This window comes from Saccopteryx bilineata, chromosome 7 (genome assembly GCF_036850765.1).
Source record: "Saccopteryx bilineata isolate mSacBil1 chromosome 7, mSacBil1_pri_phased_curated, whole genome shotgun sequence".
NCBI lineage: Eukaryota > Metazoa > Chordata > Mammalia > Chiroptera > Emballonuridae > Saccopteryx > Saccopteryx bilineata.
Window position 1 is genome coordinate 97593619 of NC_089496.1, and position 14690 is coordinate 97608308.

Sequence of the window (14690 nt, forward strand, 5' to 3'; positions counted from 1 at the left end):
ATTTGTGAGCTAAAAATGCTAGGATGTTTAAAAGTTAGGATGGTGGGTCTTTCTCTTTACCTAAGGGTTCTCAATTCAAAAGAGGTATCTAGTTCGGATGAGTCATAAGAAATCACTTCTACTCAAGATCGATTAAAGCTGGAAACAATAAGAATTTGCTAGGCAAAGCAGAAGTTGAAAGAAAATGGTCTTACTTTCTGCTGGACCGAACGGGGACGGTGTGACCTGGGCTGTCCTCAGGGCAGCACGTGCGTCCCACGGCTGACCTCCAATCCCCCAGCGGGGCTGCTTTCCTGGGTGGAAAGGCAGCTCTTTCTCCCGGGTCCTTTCCGAGCTGCAGGAGAACCTCCTGCAAGAGCTCCCTCCAGCCCTGAACACAGTTTTAGAAAATACAGCTGACTTCTCCTGGAAAAACAAAACCAACCTCTTCTTACTCTGGTCATAGAAACCAAGTTGGCACCTCATTATCGCCTTGTTAGCAAGGACAGGCTGTGTTGAGGACAAACCTGGGAGGAAGGGTTGGCTCCGTGTGGGCAGGGTTTTGTGTTAAGCTTAATTGCTTGTCTAAAGCTCAGCTAAATACTACACAAGCAGAAATCTATCATCAGACTCTTGACCATCCTCCTCTTCCTTTCATATTCTCACCTACGTAGATAATTAGCACCTCCGTCATGAGTTGTGCCTGGGCCTCACTGGGGCCACCAAGGCTCTGGTGCAACCAGCACGACTAAGAGGAGAAAAGGTCTGCAACCACCTTTAACTGAGAACCCCCAGCCCCCCAATATCTTCCAGTGCAGCCGGTGCATTCTGCCCTGGGAGCACAGCAGGGCTGCTGGCTGGGTGACGGCAGTATCTCTATAATGACTTACAGCAAGTTCTTGGTTTCTCACAGGATGGGGACATAGAAACCCAAAGTCATTTTCATCTGGCTCTGAAATGTGTTTTGTTCTTGCATTTGAACGTGGGTGTGCCTGATGTTCTGAGAACGCACTTCCAAAAGGACAGGGGGGCAGCCCATGAGACCTGCCCCAAGAGGGCTGAGAAACTGATGCTTCTCCACAGCCGCCTGGCTTCTCAAAGCCTTGCTGGCGTTTGAATCCCACGTCTGTATTCACTAACTGCGAGTCTTTGTAAGGAGGTCACCTCACCTCTCTGAGCTGTAGGTTCTGGCCCTGCATCGTTGAGGTGAACGTTTCCTACCCCATAGGACTGATGGAGAGATCACAGGAGATCATGCAGGCTAACTAAGCGTGGGTCATGCAGTAGCGTCCCAGTCGACGTGAGACTCTCTCTGTTCCCCTTCTTCCTCACGACCTCCACACCGCCCCCTGCCTCCCGCCATTCTCTCAGACCAATGCGAAGTGCCGAGCCAAGCAGAGGCTTGCTTCCCTCCCAGTGTCTCCAAAGCGGAGAGATCTGATGTGCCACACACTTTCCACGTTTCCCTTTTTCCTGAGCTGTGCCCTGCCCAACCTCTCTCCTTTGTTTCATCTTCGTCAGACATTTACTGTGCAGAACCGGGAACGTGGACACCTTGTCTAAAGTGTTCCAGCTCTGCAGTTTCTATTCTGCCTTTTCTTTTCTTTTCTTTTCTTTTCTTTTCTTTTCTTTTCTTTTCTTTTCTTTTCTTTTTTTTTGTATTTCTCTGAAGTTGGAAACGGGGAGGCAGTCAGACAGATCCAACCGGCATGCCCACCAGGGGGCAATGCTCCGCCCATCTGGGGCGTTGCTTTGTTGCAACCAGGGCCATTCTAGTGCCTGAGGCAGAGGCCACAGAGCCATCCTCAGCACCCGGGCCAATTTTGCTCCAATGGAGCCTCGGCTGCGGGAGGGGAAGAGAGAGACAGAGAGGAGGGAGAGGGGGAGGGGTGGAGAAGCAGATGGGCGCTTCTCCTGTGTGTCCTGGCTGGGAATCGAACCCAGGACTCCTGCATGCCAGGCTGATGCTCTACCACTGAGCCAACCAGCCAGGGCCTCTATTCTGCACTTCTGAATGTATAGCCTGGGTAGTCCATGGTCATCCCGCTTTCAAATGCACAGCTTCATTCTTCCCATTCAGATGTCCTGGGAATTCCTGCTCATCAACATCCCAAATACATTTCCCAGTTCCACCCATAAGGGGTGTTTGAGACCCAAGAAATACCATCTTACAAGAGAGCTCTGACTGCAGGAACCACATATCCCCGACTTCCTGGAAAAGTCTGTCCCCTTATACATCTTGATTTTTGGTCCAGGAAACGCCATAACCAACCAGCAGAGGTCATGTGGAAGACACATGTTCAGACAGAGCACCCCTGTTGTAATATTCTGTGCACGCCCACCACTGCCTATGGCCTCAAATTCAGATTCTTCTCTTGTAAATGTCCGGTTAGTCTTTGTGCTGGTTGGGTTTGAGAATGGACTCAAGGGAGCATGGTTCTTGCTGCTTTTGGAAGTGAACTAAGGACCGGATGACATGTGTTTGGTGCAAATACAATTCATTCTGCCTGCAGTTTTGAAGCCTGCTTTTTCACTGAGCGTCAGAGTATATGGATTTTCTCATGCCACTGACTTTTGGGGGGAGGGTATAAGTAGTGACCTTACCAAATTCAAGACAGTGCTTACCATCAGCAATGATAGCGGTCAGGGGTGGATGGGGACATTTTGCTCGTTGGAATGTTTTCTGTCTTAAGCTCAGTGTCAGGTACATTTATGAATGTCTTAATACTTACATACTTGCATACAGAAGTACTGAATGTCTACTTAATATTCTGTTCTGTAGCTATAATCACAATTTACTCAGTTTAAACCTCCCCTCCCTGTTGTCAGATATTTATAATTTTCAACTATGGACTCTTAAGTAATAAAGTACTCTTAAACATTTTGGGCGTCAAATTTTGTCTGAATGTCAGCTCACTTTCTTAAGGTAGATTTATAGACTTGAGTTACTGGGTTAAAGTATATGGCTATTGAAGCGCATATTCCGTGGCTACCTTTTAACAAAGTTGTGTGAGTTTAAGACAGTCATTGACATGTGTCCCTCCCACTTTGTCTCACACCAGCACTGAGTGCTATTTTTTTATTATTATTATTATTTTAATGTGATGCTTTCCTAGGCAAATATTTGCTTCTAATAGTGTTGGCTTGTATCTCTTTGATTACTGGTGAGGTGGAACATTCTGTCATAATAACTTTTGTATTAGAGTTTTATTTTTAATGGATGCGTCTGTGTGAACACAGGTTTTTGCAGACACAGATATGTGAGGCTCTGTGGGAGGTCTTGTTTACATGGGAGGGGGACCACGAGTAAGCACAGAAAGAGCCCCCTGGCCTCCTGGGTGAAAACCAACTGTGCCTCTCGACCTCTGTCTTCCTGCAGTGCCGCCAAGCTCCTGGACAAGAACCCGTTCTCGGTCAGTAACCCGACCCCTCTGCTTCCTTCGCCTGCCAGTCTCCAACTGGCTCAACTGCAAGCCCAGCTTACCCTCCACCGGCTGAAGTTGGCACAGTCAGCTGTCACCAACAACACTGCAGCCGCCACGGTCCTGAACCAGGTCCTCTCCAAAGTGGCCATGTCCCAGCCGCTCTTCAACCAGCTGAGGCACCCGTCCGTGATCAGCGCCCCCCACAGCCACACGGGAGTGCCCCAGCATGCTGCGAGCGTGCCCAGTGCCCGCTTTCCCTCTACTACAATTGCCTTCTCGCCCCCCGGCCAGACACGAGGCCCAGGACCCTCTGTGAGCCTTCCCAGCCAGCCCCCCAGTGCCGTGGTGATGCACCCCTTCAGCAGTGTCATGCCTCAGACCCCTGCCCAGCCGGCTGTCCTCTTGGGCATCGGCAAGACCGGAGCGGGTCCCACGGCAGCAGGCTTCTATGAGTATGGCAAAGCCCCCTCCGGCCAGGTCTATGGCTCTGAACCTGACGGCCAGCCCCTCTTCCTGCCAGCCTCAGCCTCCACCTCGGGCAGTGTGAGCTATGAAGGACACTACAGCCAGTCAGGGCAAGACGGACAAGCTGCCTTTCCCAAAGACTTCTACGGAACCAACTCCCAAGGGCCACACGTGGCAGGCGGGTTTGCAGCTGAGCCTGCGGGGGGCCTGAAAGGCGAGGTGGGCGCGCTGCTGCAGGGTCCAAACAGCCAATGGGAGAGTCCCCATGGATTCTCAGGCCAGAGCAAGCCTGACCTCACAGCCAGCCCCAGCCTGTGGCCTCCAACCCCCAGCCAGCCCTACGAGCTGTACGACCCCGAGGAGCCCACCCCAGACAGGACCCCTCCTTCCTTTGGGGGTCGGCTAAACAACAGCAAACAGGGCTTCAGCGGAGCCCGGCGGCGGGGCAAGGAGGAGCAGGCAGTGCTGTCTGTGCGGCCGCTGCAGGCTCACGAGCTGAATGACTTTCATGGGGTGGCCCCCCTCCACCTGCCACACATCTGTAGCATCTGTGACAAGAAGGTATTTGATTTAAAGGTGAGTCATCCAAGATCATCTGGGCGCCACTGCTGAAACCTGGGTGGGCTCACCACCACCACCCACCACCCAGCTCTCACTGTTTATGGGCGAGAAACTGGCCCATTTGGGATTAGCTATCAAAATGTTGCCATCTGTACCCTTAATTAAAATTATAGGTATTAGAAACAAAAGGAATTTTAGAAATGTATTAGGGCCGGTTCCTTGCTTTAAGGCACATTAGAAATTCTTCCCCGTGTCTGGAGCTGAGCTGCGGGCAGGGGGGGATCAGCGACCCTGCCTGGGTTACAGAGAAAGGACTGGGGACTATTAGACTCTCCGCCTCCTTGATGAAGCTTCTCCTCTGAGGCGCCCGTAAAAGGCACTCTTCCTGGAGTGCATATATTCTACTGAGTTTGAAAGGGGAGGGGGAAAGTGAGCAGAATTTTGGTTTAGAGTCAAGAGAAATATTTTCAGGCGGGACCTAGGTAAATTACCATAGAGGGCCTCAGCATGTACGTCAGAGAAATGGAGCTAGAATCTCCTGACATTTCCCAGTGGTTATCAAATGCTTCAGCCCCAGCAAACAAAGGCCCATTATAGTATAAATTCCACCCCCCTAAATGTATTGATGGTGCAGCGAACTATTTCAAAGCAATAATAATTGTAACAACTAACATATTTATGTATTAAACCTTTTCTGTGTGTCAGCATTAACTCTCCAAAGCGGATTCTATTCTCATTCTCACTTTACAGATGGGAAAACAGAGACCCAAAGAGATGAAATTAATTGTCCGGGGCCCCATAGCTAGTAAGTGGCAGAATGGAGACGTTTGAATGTGGGTCTGGCTTTCCCAGAGTCTGTGCCTCATAAGCTATACTGCCTTCTGCCTCTCCTCCCCACTGCATTTCATAACGATCCCTACTTGATAGGAGTCACACTACATTATGTCGTGTCATTCTTCTCTGCTTGGGTCCCATGGTAGAAGTGTGTCCTGTCCCTCAGGTGGGAGACACCCCTTACCTCCAGTCTCTGGAGGAGGCTGGCTGACCTGAGAGGTGAAGGAGGACTTTGTCCCTCCTAAGCCTTTCCTGAGGCTTCGCAGCTCCCTGCGAGTGCACCTGCCCGAGTCTCCCACCTGGATATGGAAGCAGGTTGGAGGTGTGGTGGGACCATGAGTCCACTGAGAGGGGAAGAGGGAATCAGGTTTGTGTTTGAGCTCCTGTCCGAGATGGGCAAGGGCTGTATAGGCAGTGCCAGTGGAGGGAGGTATGGATGGAGAGCAGGAGCCGGTCAGGAACAGGGGAGGGAGAGGAGGAGGGGAGGAGAGCGTCTGCAGCCTCTGGGTGCGCTGAGCTCCCTGCCTGGCCGGGGAAACCTGCGCGGGTCCCTCTGCCTCCCCATGGACTCAGTTCTGCTCCCGTCATTTCTGTCTCCTTCTGGCCTAGGACTGGGAGCTGCACGTGAAAGGGAAGTTACATGCTCAGAAATGCCTGATCTTCTCTGAAAAGTAAGTGCCGTTCAGGAGAATGTTTGTTGTATGTGCCCAACAGGTATTTGACGAGCACCATGCTTCATGGTAGGTGCTGGGGAGACAGTAGAGAAAAACACAGGCGAAGTCCCCGTCCTCAAGGAGCTTACACTTAATGGGGGTGGGGGTCAAATGATAAACAAAACAGTGAATTCTGTAGTGTTCCTGGTGTTAAATGCTAAGTAGAGAGCAATAGCAGGGCAGGGCAGGGAAGAGAGAGAGTGTGTGTGTGTATGTGTGTGTGTGTCTGGTCCTTGCATTTTATTTTTTATTTTTTTTAATATTTATTTTTATTTAATTAGTTGTGTTTACATAGATTCTAGGGTCACCCCGAATGCATCTCCCTTGCCCCCCTCCCTACAGTGCCCTCTCCCCTATCATCCCCTTTCCCTCTGTCCTCTTTTCCTCTGGTCCCTTTGATCCCTCCTCTGTCTCAATTCCGTTCCTCAGTTCACATTGTTCCTTGGATTCCTGAAATGAGTGAGGTCATATGATATTTTTCTTTCTCTGCCTGGCTTATTTCACTCAACATAATAGTTTCCAGGTCCCTCCATATTGTTGCAAAAGGTAACATTTTCTTCTTTTTCATAGCCCCATAGTATTCCATTGTATATATGTACCACAGCTTTTAATCCACTCGTCTACTGATGGACACTTGGGCTGTTTCCAGATCTTCGCTATTGTGAGCAATGCTGCCATAAACATGGGCATACAGATGGCCAATAGACAGATGAAAAAAATGTTCAACATCACTAATCATTAGAGAAATGCAAATTAAAACCACAATGAGATATCACCTCACACCAGTCAGGATGGCGCTCATCAACAAAACAACACAGAATAAGTGCTGGCGAGGATGTGGAGAAAAGGGAACCCTCCTGCACTGCTGGTGGGAATGCAGACTGGTGCAGCCACTGTGGAAAACAGTATGGAGATTCCTCAAAAAATCGGAAATGGAACTGCCCTTTGACCCAGCTATTCCACTTATATAGGAATATACCCCAAGAACACCATATCACCGACTGAAAAAAAGAAATGCACCCCCATGTTTATGGTCCTTGCATTTTAAATGGGAAGGGACTTTTGCTGAGGACAGGCACCTCAAAAGAGGGTAGAAGAAGCTCATGGCTATCTGGGGGACATGCACTCCCGGTAAAGGAAACAGCGTTTCAAGGCCCCGGTATGGCCCTGGGATGCTCAGGCAGCATCAGTGTGACCAGAACAGGATGCTGGGTGAGGACCCAGGAAGGGGCCAGAGCCCAGAGTCTGAGCCCTTGGCCTTGTTGTAAGGGCTTTGGTTTTGCGCTTTGATTGTAACTGGAGCGTTGGTGGGCTGAGCAAGGAGTCATGCGCTCTAGCTCCATTGAACAGGCCGTGGTACCCAGGCTGAGAACAGAGGGTGAAAGACAAAGGCAGACACCCAGAGACTAGTGAGGAGGGGCTCCAGACTCCGCAGAGAAGAGGATGTCTGGCCCTGGGCTGTAGGACAGAGGATAGGGTTAAGTGTATTGAAGTGAGCACATTCAAAAGGCCTCCCTTTCTTATTCACAATAGCCCAGAAGGTGGAAGCAGCCCAGATGTCCCCACAGATGAATAGGTAAACAAAATGTGGCCTGCGCATACAGCAGAATATTATTCAGCATTAAAAAGGCAGGCATTTCTGACACATGCTACAACATGGGTGAACCTTGAGGACATTATGTTCAGTAAAGTAAGTCAGATACGAAAGGACAAAAACTATGTGATTCCACTTGTAGGAAGTCCCTAGTGTAACCCGATTCTTGGAGGCAGAAAGCAGAATGGTGGTTGCCGGGGTCTGGGGGCGGTGAGGAGTGGTTGTTTAATGGGCAGAGAGTTTCAGTTCTGTAAGATGGAAAGAGTTCTGGAGATGGATGGTGGCGATGGTTGCAGAACTCGGTGACTGTGCTTACTGCCACTGAATTGTACGCTTAAAAATGGTTAAGTGGGTAAATTTTATGTTATGTGTATTAAATTTTAAAAAAAAATTTATTTTAGAGAGGAAGGGAGATAAAGAGAGAAACATTGAATTGTTGTTCCACCCATCCATTCACTCATTGGTTGATTCTTTTTTTAGCAAGAGAGAGGGACAGACAAGGACAGACAGATAAGAAGGGAGAGAGATGAGAAGCATCAGCTTATAGCTGTGGCACGTTAGTTGTTCATTGATTGCTTTTTCATATGTGCCTTGATCAGGGAGCTCATCTGATGAGCCAGTGACCCCTTGCTCAAGCCAGCGACCCTGGGGTTTCAAACCTGGGTCCTCAGTGTTGGCTGCCGCTCTACCCATTGTGCCACCTCCTGGTCAGGCTGATTGGTTGCTTCTTATACATGCCCCAAGTGGGGATCAAACCCACAACCTTGCCATATAGGAGATGACGCTATAATCCACTGAGCTGCCCAGCCAGGGCCATGTTATGTGTATTTTAACAATTATTTTAAAAAGGTCTTCTCTGGCTCCCCGTTTGTTTTTTTTCTTGTGGTAAAATTCATGTAAAGGATACAATTCAGTGGTATTTAGCACATTCACAAGGTTGTGCAAACATTGCCACTATCTAGTTCATTCCCCCAACATTTTCATTGCCCCCAGGGGAAACCCCAGAGCCACTCAGCAGTCACTCCTCACTCCCCTTCCCCCAACCCTTACAACGAATCTGCCTTCTATATCTGTAGATTTGCTTCTTCTGGAGTGTTTCTATCTTTGGGCTATTGTGACTAGTGCCGCTTGTGAACATTTGTGTATACGTTTTTGTTTGAACATCTATTTTAAACTATTTTGAGTCTATTCCTAGGAGTGGAATTTCTGAGTCATACGGTAATTCTTTATTTAACTCACTGAGTAACTGGTTCCCCATTTTCACCCCTCTCCAGCGCGGGTGTCCGGTGTTTACTCGGTTCGGCGGAGGGAACTCTGTGTGCCTCTCCCAACAGCACAGCCGTTTATAACCCTGCTGGGAACGAAGGTGAGTAAGGAAGGGCCTGCAGGTCAGCAGCGGGACCCAGAAGTCAGCTTCCTGAAGGCTAGGACCTCCTATCTTTAATGACCAGACGTCCCTGCTGTGCCCTTCTTACACATCTAGAGAGGAAACAGATCCCAGGATACTGAAGTGCAGGGGACCTGCTCTCTGGGCTCTTCAACATTTTCTGACATATTTTAGACATAAAGTTTTACTGCTTATCAACATGCCCCAAGAAGTAAGCAGAACAATTACTTATCAATATGTTCAGAGGGGATTTTCATTTTTCTCTTCCCACTTATGTCTTAGAAGTGACCATTGAAGGTAAATAACTAGGTCCTCACCCAGTGCTGTGCGATTTCTCATTTAGATTATGCCTCCAACCTTGGAACAGCCTATGCCACCATTCCGGCAAGGTCATTTACGCAGTCAAATCCTGCCTTTCCTCCGGCTTCCCCCGGGACAACCGTGAGTACAGAAGCGTTTTGTCCATGTTGTCATCACTGAGGTGTTTGTATCACCTGCTGTGCCTGGCTGTGCAGCACAGAGGAGCTGGGAAGAAGCTGGGCTTGCTGTGGCTTTGTGCAGTGTGGGCACACATGACACTGGACAGAGGTCGAGGCTTGTGTCATGCAGTCGAGCGAGTGTTGACAAATCCCACAGATCAAAACACTGACATAAAGTTTTAAAATTGAAATCACTCATAGACTTTCTAGCATTCAGCACTGGTGTAGGGGAAGAAACAGAAGTCTGCGTTTGTGCGTGTGTGTTTTGTAAGACGTTGCTACTTTATTGTCGCGGACCGTTCCCTGTGAGCGGGGACTTCCGAAACATGAAGCAGTGCTGTGTCTGAGAGCAGTGACCTTGCACTCGCGGTGTTCGCTGGCCCCTTGGGGAGATCGCTGCTCGGCATAGTACTTTGTGTCTGGTTGTGTTTGCAGAGCTCTCTCTCTGCAACATGCTCTTCAGTCCCCCGAGCTCTAAAGCTCACCCTTCCTTTTCTACCGATGATCACACCCTTTCTCTCTCTTTTGCTTTCCCACTGCTATAGCCTTGTCCCCAGGAGCTATCTGACTTTCCGTTCCCTGGGAACACAGGGAAGGGGGCGGAGGAGCAGAGCTGACTGTAAAACAAAGTGCGTTTGCTAGAGGGCGTGTGGCTGTGTGTTTTGCCTGTGCCAGTCTTTTTTTCCATTCAGGATGTGAACAGCTGCAGCCTCTTCTGTGCAGCATGCAATGAGTGAGCAGAGAGAAGCTCCTGACAGCAGGCCTGCACGTGCTGTCCCCTCCATGTGTTGTCCCCTCCAGGTGCTCTGCCCCGCATCCCTGCAGAACTTTCAAAGGGCAAGCTGAGCAGTGTTGGTTTTAGGCCCTGGGGGGTAAGGGAGGAGGGAGGCGAGGAGGTTCGAGACAGGAAGTAAGATTCCTATTTGTTTTGAGATATTTAATGGGAGAGGTGCTTTCAGAGAGAGCCTCCGGCTGCAAACCCAGGTTTTGGAGAAAGAGAATTTTGTGGTCTCCCTTTCTGCATGCTCAGAGCCACAGCTGGTCAGTGGCAACTTTGGGTCAGTCTCTGGAGAGCAGAATGTCTGGGTTCAAGTGAGCTCTGTCATTTGTTTTTGACTATGTGACCTTGTGTCCCAGTGAGGGTGCTGGCATCTTTAGCACAGCCCTGGCCCCAGAGCCTGTTTCCCCATACTGTGGACCATGGAGGCATCTCTATACCCACAGCCCGTTCTGAGACCCTGGCACTGAGGGGAAGGACCCTGGGACCCAGATGGGGAGGCTGGATTGGGAAGCAGATGGGCAGTGCCTCTGCCCCATCCTCTGGAACTGACCCGTGAACCAGAGGCCCTCTCCTGTGGTTGTGGAGTCAGAAGTTCACGTTCTAGTTCTGACGCCTACCAGCTATATGACCTAAGGCTCCATTTCCGCTTCCGTAGGGGGACAATACTGCTTTAATAATGACCTTTGAAGGTAAACTAAAGGGCTGGGTGTTCAGCTGGCCTGTGTGATTGATTGTTTTGATTATGCCTCAAATCTTAGAACATTGTTTGTGGCCATCTGAGCACAGTCTGCCAAATCAGTGGTCAGAGCTGGACAGTGGGAGAGAGGCTTGGGGTAGACCAGAGTTGTCCTGCCCTAGTGAAGATCAAATGAGACCCCGTGGGTGACGATGATTTGTAAACTGGGTAGTGCGTAAGAAGTAACAGTGGCTGTTGCTGACTAACAGATCCTTTTAATCTGCCCTGGAGAGACCTGCCCTTTCTCAGGCCAGCTCTGTCTGCTCTCAGCGTGACTTTGGGCAAGTCTCATTGTTCCTTGTGCTTCCGTAATTTCTCTAACCATACCTGCCACCCCAAGAGCTGTTGGGAGGCTCCCTTTACTTACGTTCAGGGCAGACATGAGCAATCTGTTGACACGTGATCATTCATGGGTATAATTTCCTCCAAATGCCTCGAGACAGGAAGGTCATCTGGCCTGAGTCTGAGGAGAAGCAACACACAAGAAACATTTTGCTTTCTGCGACAGAGGCCTGCAAGAAGGACATGGAGAGCCCCAGACACTGCAGGACATAGTGATAACGATAGTGGACATTCATATACTGCTTTTTTTTTTCTAAGACTTTGTTGGCCCTGGCCAGTTAGCTCAGTGGTAGAGCATCGGCCTGGCATGTGGATGAATGGGCCTGTGTTCAATTCCCAGTCAGGGCACACAGGAGAAGCACCCATCTACTTCTCCATCCCTCCCCCTCTTGCTTCTCTCTCTCTCTCTCTTCCCCTCCCACAGCCACGGTGCTGAGGGTGGCTCCAAGGTCTCCGCCTCAGGTGCTAAGAAGAGCTTGGTTGCTGAGCAATGCCCCAGATGGGTAGAACATTGCCCCCAGTGGGTTTGCTGGATGGATCCTTGTCGGAGCACATGCAGGAGTCTGTCTCTCTGCCTCCCCTCCTCTCACTGAATGAAAAAAAAAAAGATCTTGTTGACTGATTTTTAGAGAGAAGGAGAGAGGACGAGAGAGAGGGCAAGACAAATCAAGTCATAGTTGCTTCACTTTAGTTGTTCATTGATTGCTTCTCATATGTGCCTTGACCGGGCAAGCCCTGGGCAAGCCCCAGGCCTCAGACTGGCAACCTCAGCATTCCAGGTCAATGCTCTATCTACTCCACCATCACAGGTCAGGACATTCATATAGTGCTTAATGCATTCTTAGCATTTCTGTATGTATTAACTCATTTAATCCTCCAGATAACCCTGTGAGGTGGGGAAACCGAGGTGCAGAAACACTGAGTGCCTGGCCTCAGGTCACACAGCTGGTAAACAAATGGGGGCATCGGGATTTGAACCCAGGAGGCCAGGCTCTAGAGGCCTCACTTTTAACCTCTAAGCCCTGCTGCCCCTCTCTGCGGGTTTCTGAGCTCTCTTCCTTGCTGTGATTGTCTCTGTGGTAAGCTCCCTCCGCTCCCCCCCACTCCCCCCCACAAGCTGTTAGCAGGATCTGCGGCTCCCTGGGGGGTGCAGGTCCCTCCCAGGCCTTGGCCAGCCTTCGGAGGAGGAGCAAGGTGCAGAGGCCGGTCAGACCCAGCACCCGAATTCCTTGTCACCATGACAACATCTCCCAGGATGAACTCGGACTTTTGACGGCATTTTCTACAGACCCAGTGGAGGGAGAGAGGTCTTATTTGACTGGCTTTATCATCATATGCTCTGTGATGTCTTGTTGGTCACATGAGCCTTCCCAAGGATCTCTGGGAGACAAGGACAGAACCTGCCCAGCCGGTGTCCTCACCAGTGGCCGGATGGCCACATCCTGCTGTGGGCTTCCGGTACTCTTGTCTGCCGTGCCTGGCAAATGGAATTGAATGTAGTGTGTCTCTCTTTTGTAAAACCTGAAATACAAAACTAGTGACGTTTGAAGACAGCCTGAGACATGAAGAGCCAGTGAATCCGCTGCTCAGAGATAATTTACCAGGCTCCTGTAAGGAGCAGGGGCGTCCCACAGAGAAATGACTGATTTTTTTTATTTTGCCTACAAACACTGATATCCAAGGATAAGCAGATATATCAGAAGTGATTACTCTGCTAGCAAAGGGCGCTTTGCCCAGTGAGCTCCTTGTGCATATTCTACTGTTTTATTCTGCTTACAAAATGTGTTCTTGTCTTGTGAAAATTCAAACAGAAAAGACATATTTAACGAGCGATTGAAATTCCTCCATTATCCCGCTGCAGCCCCCATGAGAGCCATGAAAGCGTTGATGGGCTGGCTTCCCTCCAGAAGCCTTTGCCCATCCTGGGCGAGGGCTTCCTCCATCCCATCCCCCTTACATACATCTCAGAAACACGTGTTGTGGAAGACCAGCAGGGGACTCTGCCGTTGTGGTCTCATTATTGTTCCTGCAGCAAAGAGCGGCCCCTGCTTCTCAAGCTCCCTGTCTCTTTTGTTTGTTTGTTTGCTTTTCAAGCTCCCTGTCTTTAAGCAGGACACAGTGACAGGGACCTGGGAATGGGCCCGGAGAAGGGCTCTGAAGTGCCACACGGTGTAAACCGATCGCAAGCCCCCATCTACCGCCAACACCAAACTCAGGCTTGGCTGCTAAATTCACACTTGTTTCAGCTCTTGGGGAGTGCCGCCTTTCCTTTCCATATTTATTGTCGGTAGAGATGGGGAGGAGGAGACTCAGGTCTGTCCCCAGCCCCTCCTCCCCTCCCTCCCAGGGTACTGGGAGGGCGCATTCACTTCCACCAGAGCGTCTGCCATTTGACAGAGCGGCACACAGTCTCTGGCTGCCGGAGTCGTCGTAAATAGAGTAATCGGGTTTCCTGAACGCCTGCGGGGCCTCTGAGGCTGTAAATAGTTTTCTTGCACCTGCCCGAGATGGACTTCGCCTGCTGGCTGTCCCCATGAGACCGCCTGGAAGTTCTCACAGCCACCTTGGGGATTATTTAGTGCCAGCTCCGCAGATGGGCCTCCCTGGCCTGGGACGATCCGCACTGTTTTTATGGTTTCTTTCTCACCAGGACCCCACACACCAGAAAGCTTATATATATAAATAAGGACATGGACGCATGGGAAACATAAATTTGGTGGGAGGCCGGAGGTTTATATCACAGGTTACCCCGCAGATCACCTGCTGGTTCTGGAGCATCTTTTCGCCCACTCCGGCCTTCTGGGCCCGTGGTTCGGGGCACTGTGATCACCTGGGTTCCAGAGGGCACTGACTGATGTGACAAATGATACCCACCCCTGACCAGTCCAGCTCTGTCATGGCTTCTGTCCCCTTGGTGGGAGCCAACTTGTGCATTTTCAAAGAGAGCAAAGAGCCAGGAAACAGGAGACCAAGTGGGGTTTTCTTTTTCTTTTACAACTCTTAATTTTTAAAAAAAAATTTTTTATTGATTTGAGAGAGAGAGAGAGAGAGGAAGGGGGGGGATAGGAGGGGGAGAGAGAGAAGCATCAACTCCCTGCTCCACTTAGTTGTACCATTTAGTTGTGCACACGTTGGTTGCTTCTCACATGTGCCCCAACTGGGGATTGAACCCGCGACCTCGGCGCACCAGAATGACACTCTATCCTCTGAACAACCCAGCCAGGGTTCCTTTTACAAATCTTAATTACGTCTTCTTGTTGCAAAAGCAGTACAAACATAGTGTAAAAACTTCAAACAGTAACAGAAATGTAATAAATAGAAAATCTAACCTAGCCGAGAAAACTGAAGGTAGATGTCTTTTACTCCAATTATGTGTTTCTAGCTAGTGTACATG

At 49.9% G+C, this 14690-nt stretch overlaps 1 protein-coding gene across 3 annotated transcripts in view; it reads left to right on the forward strand.

Annotated features, from left to right (window-relative positions):
- Nucleotides 1-14690, forward strand: part of RBM20 (RNA binding motif protein 20) — a 207502-nt gene that overhangs the window by 147256 nt on the left and 45556 nt on the right. For all 3 annotated transcript variants that reach the window (XM_066238595.1, XM_066238593.1, XM_066238594.1), the window contains exons 2-5: nt 3359-4445; nt 5874-5935; nt 8846-8937; nt 9302-9399. In XM_066238595.1, the coding sequence (XP_066094692.1) occupies nt 3359-4445; nt 5874-5935; nt 8846-8937; nt 9302-9399 (1339 nt within the window). The remainder of the gene's footprint in view (nt 1-3358; nt 4446-5873; nt 5936-8845; nt 8938-9301; nt 9400-14690) is intronic.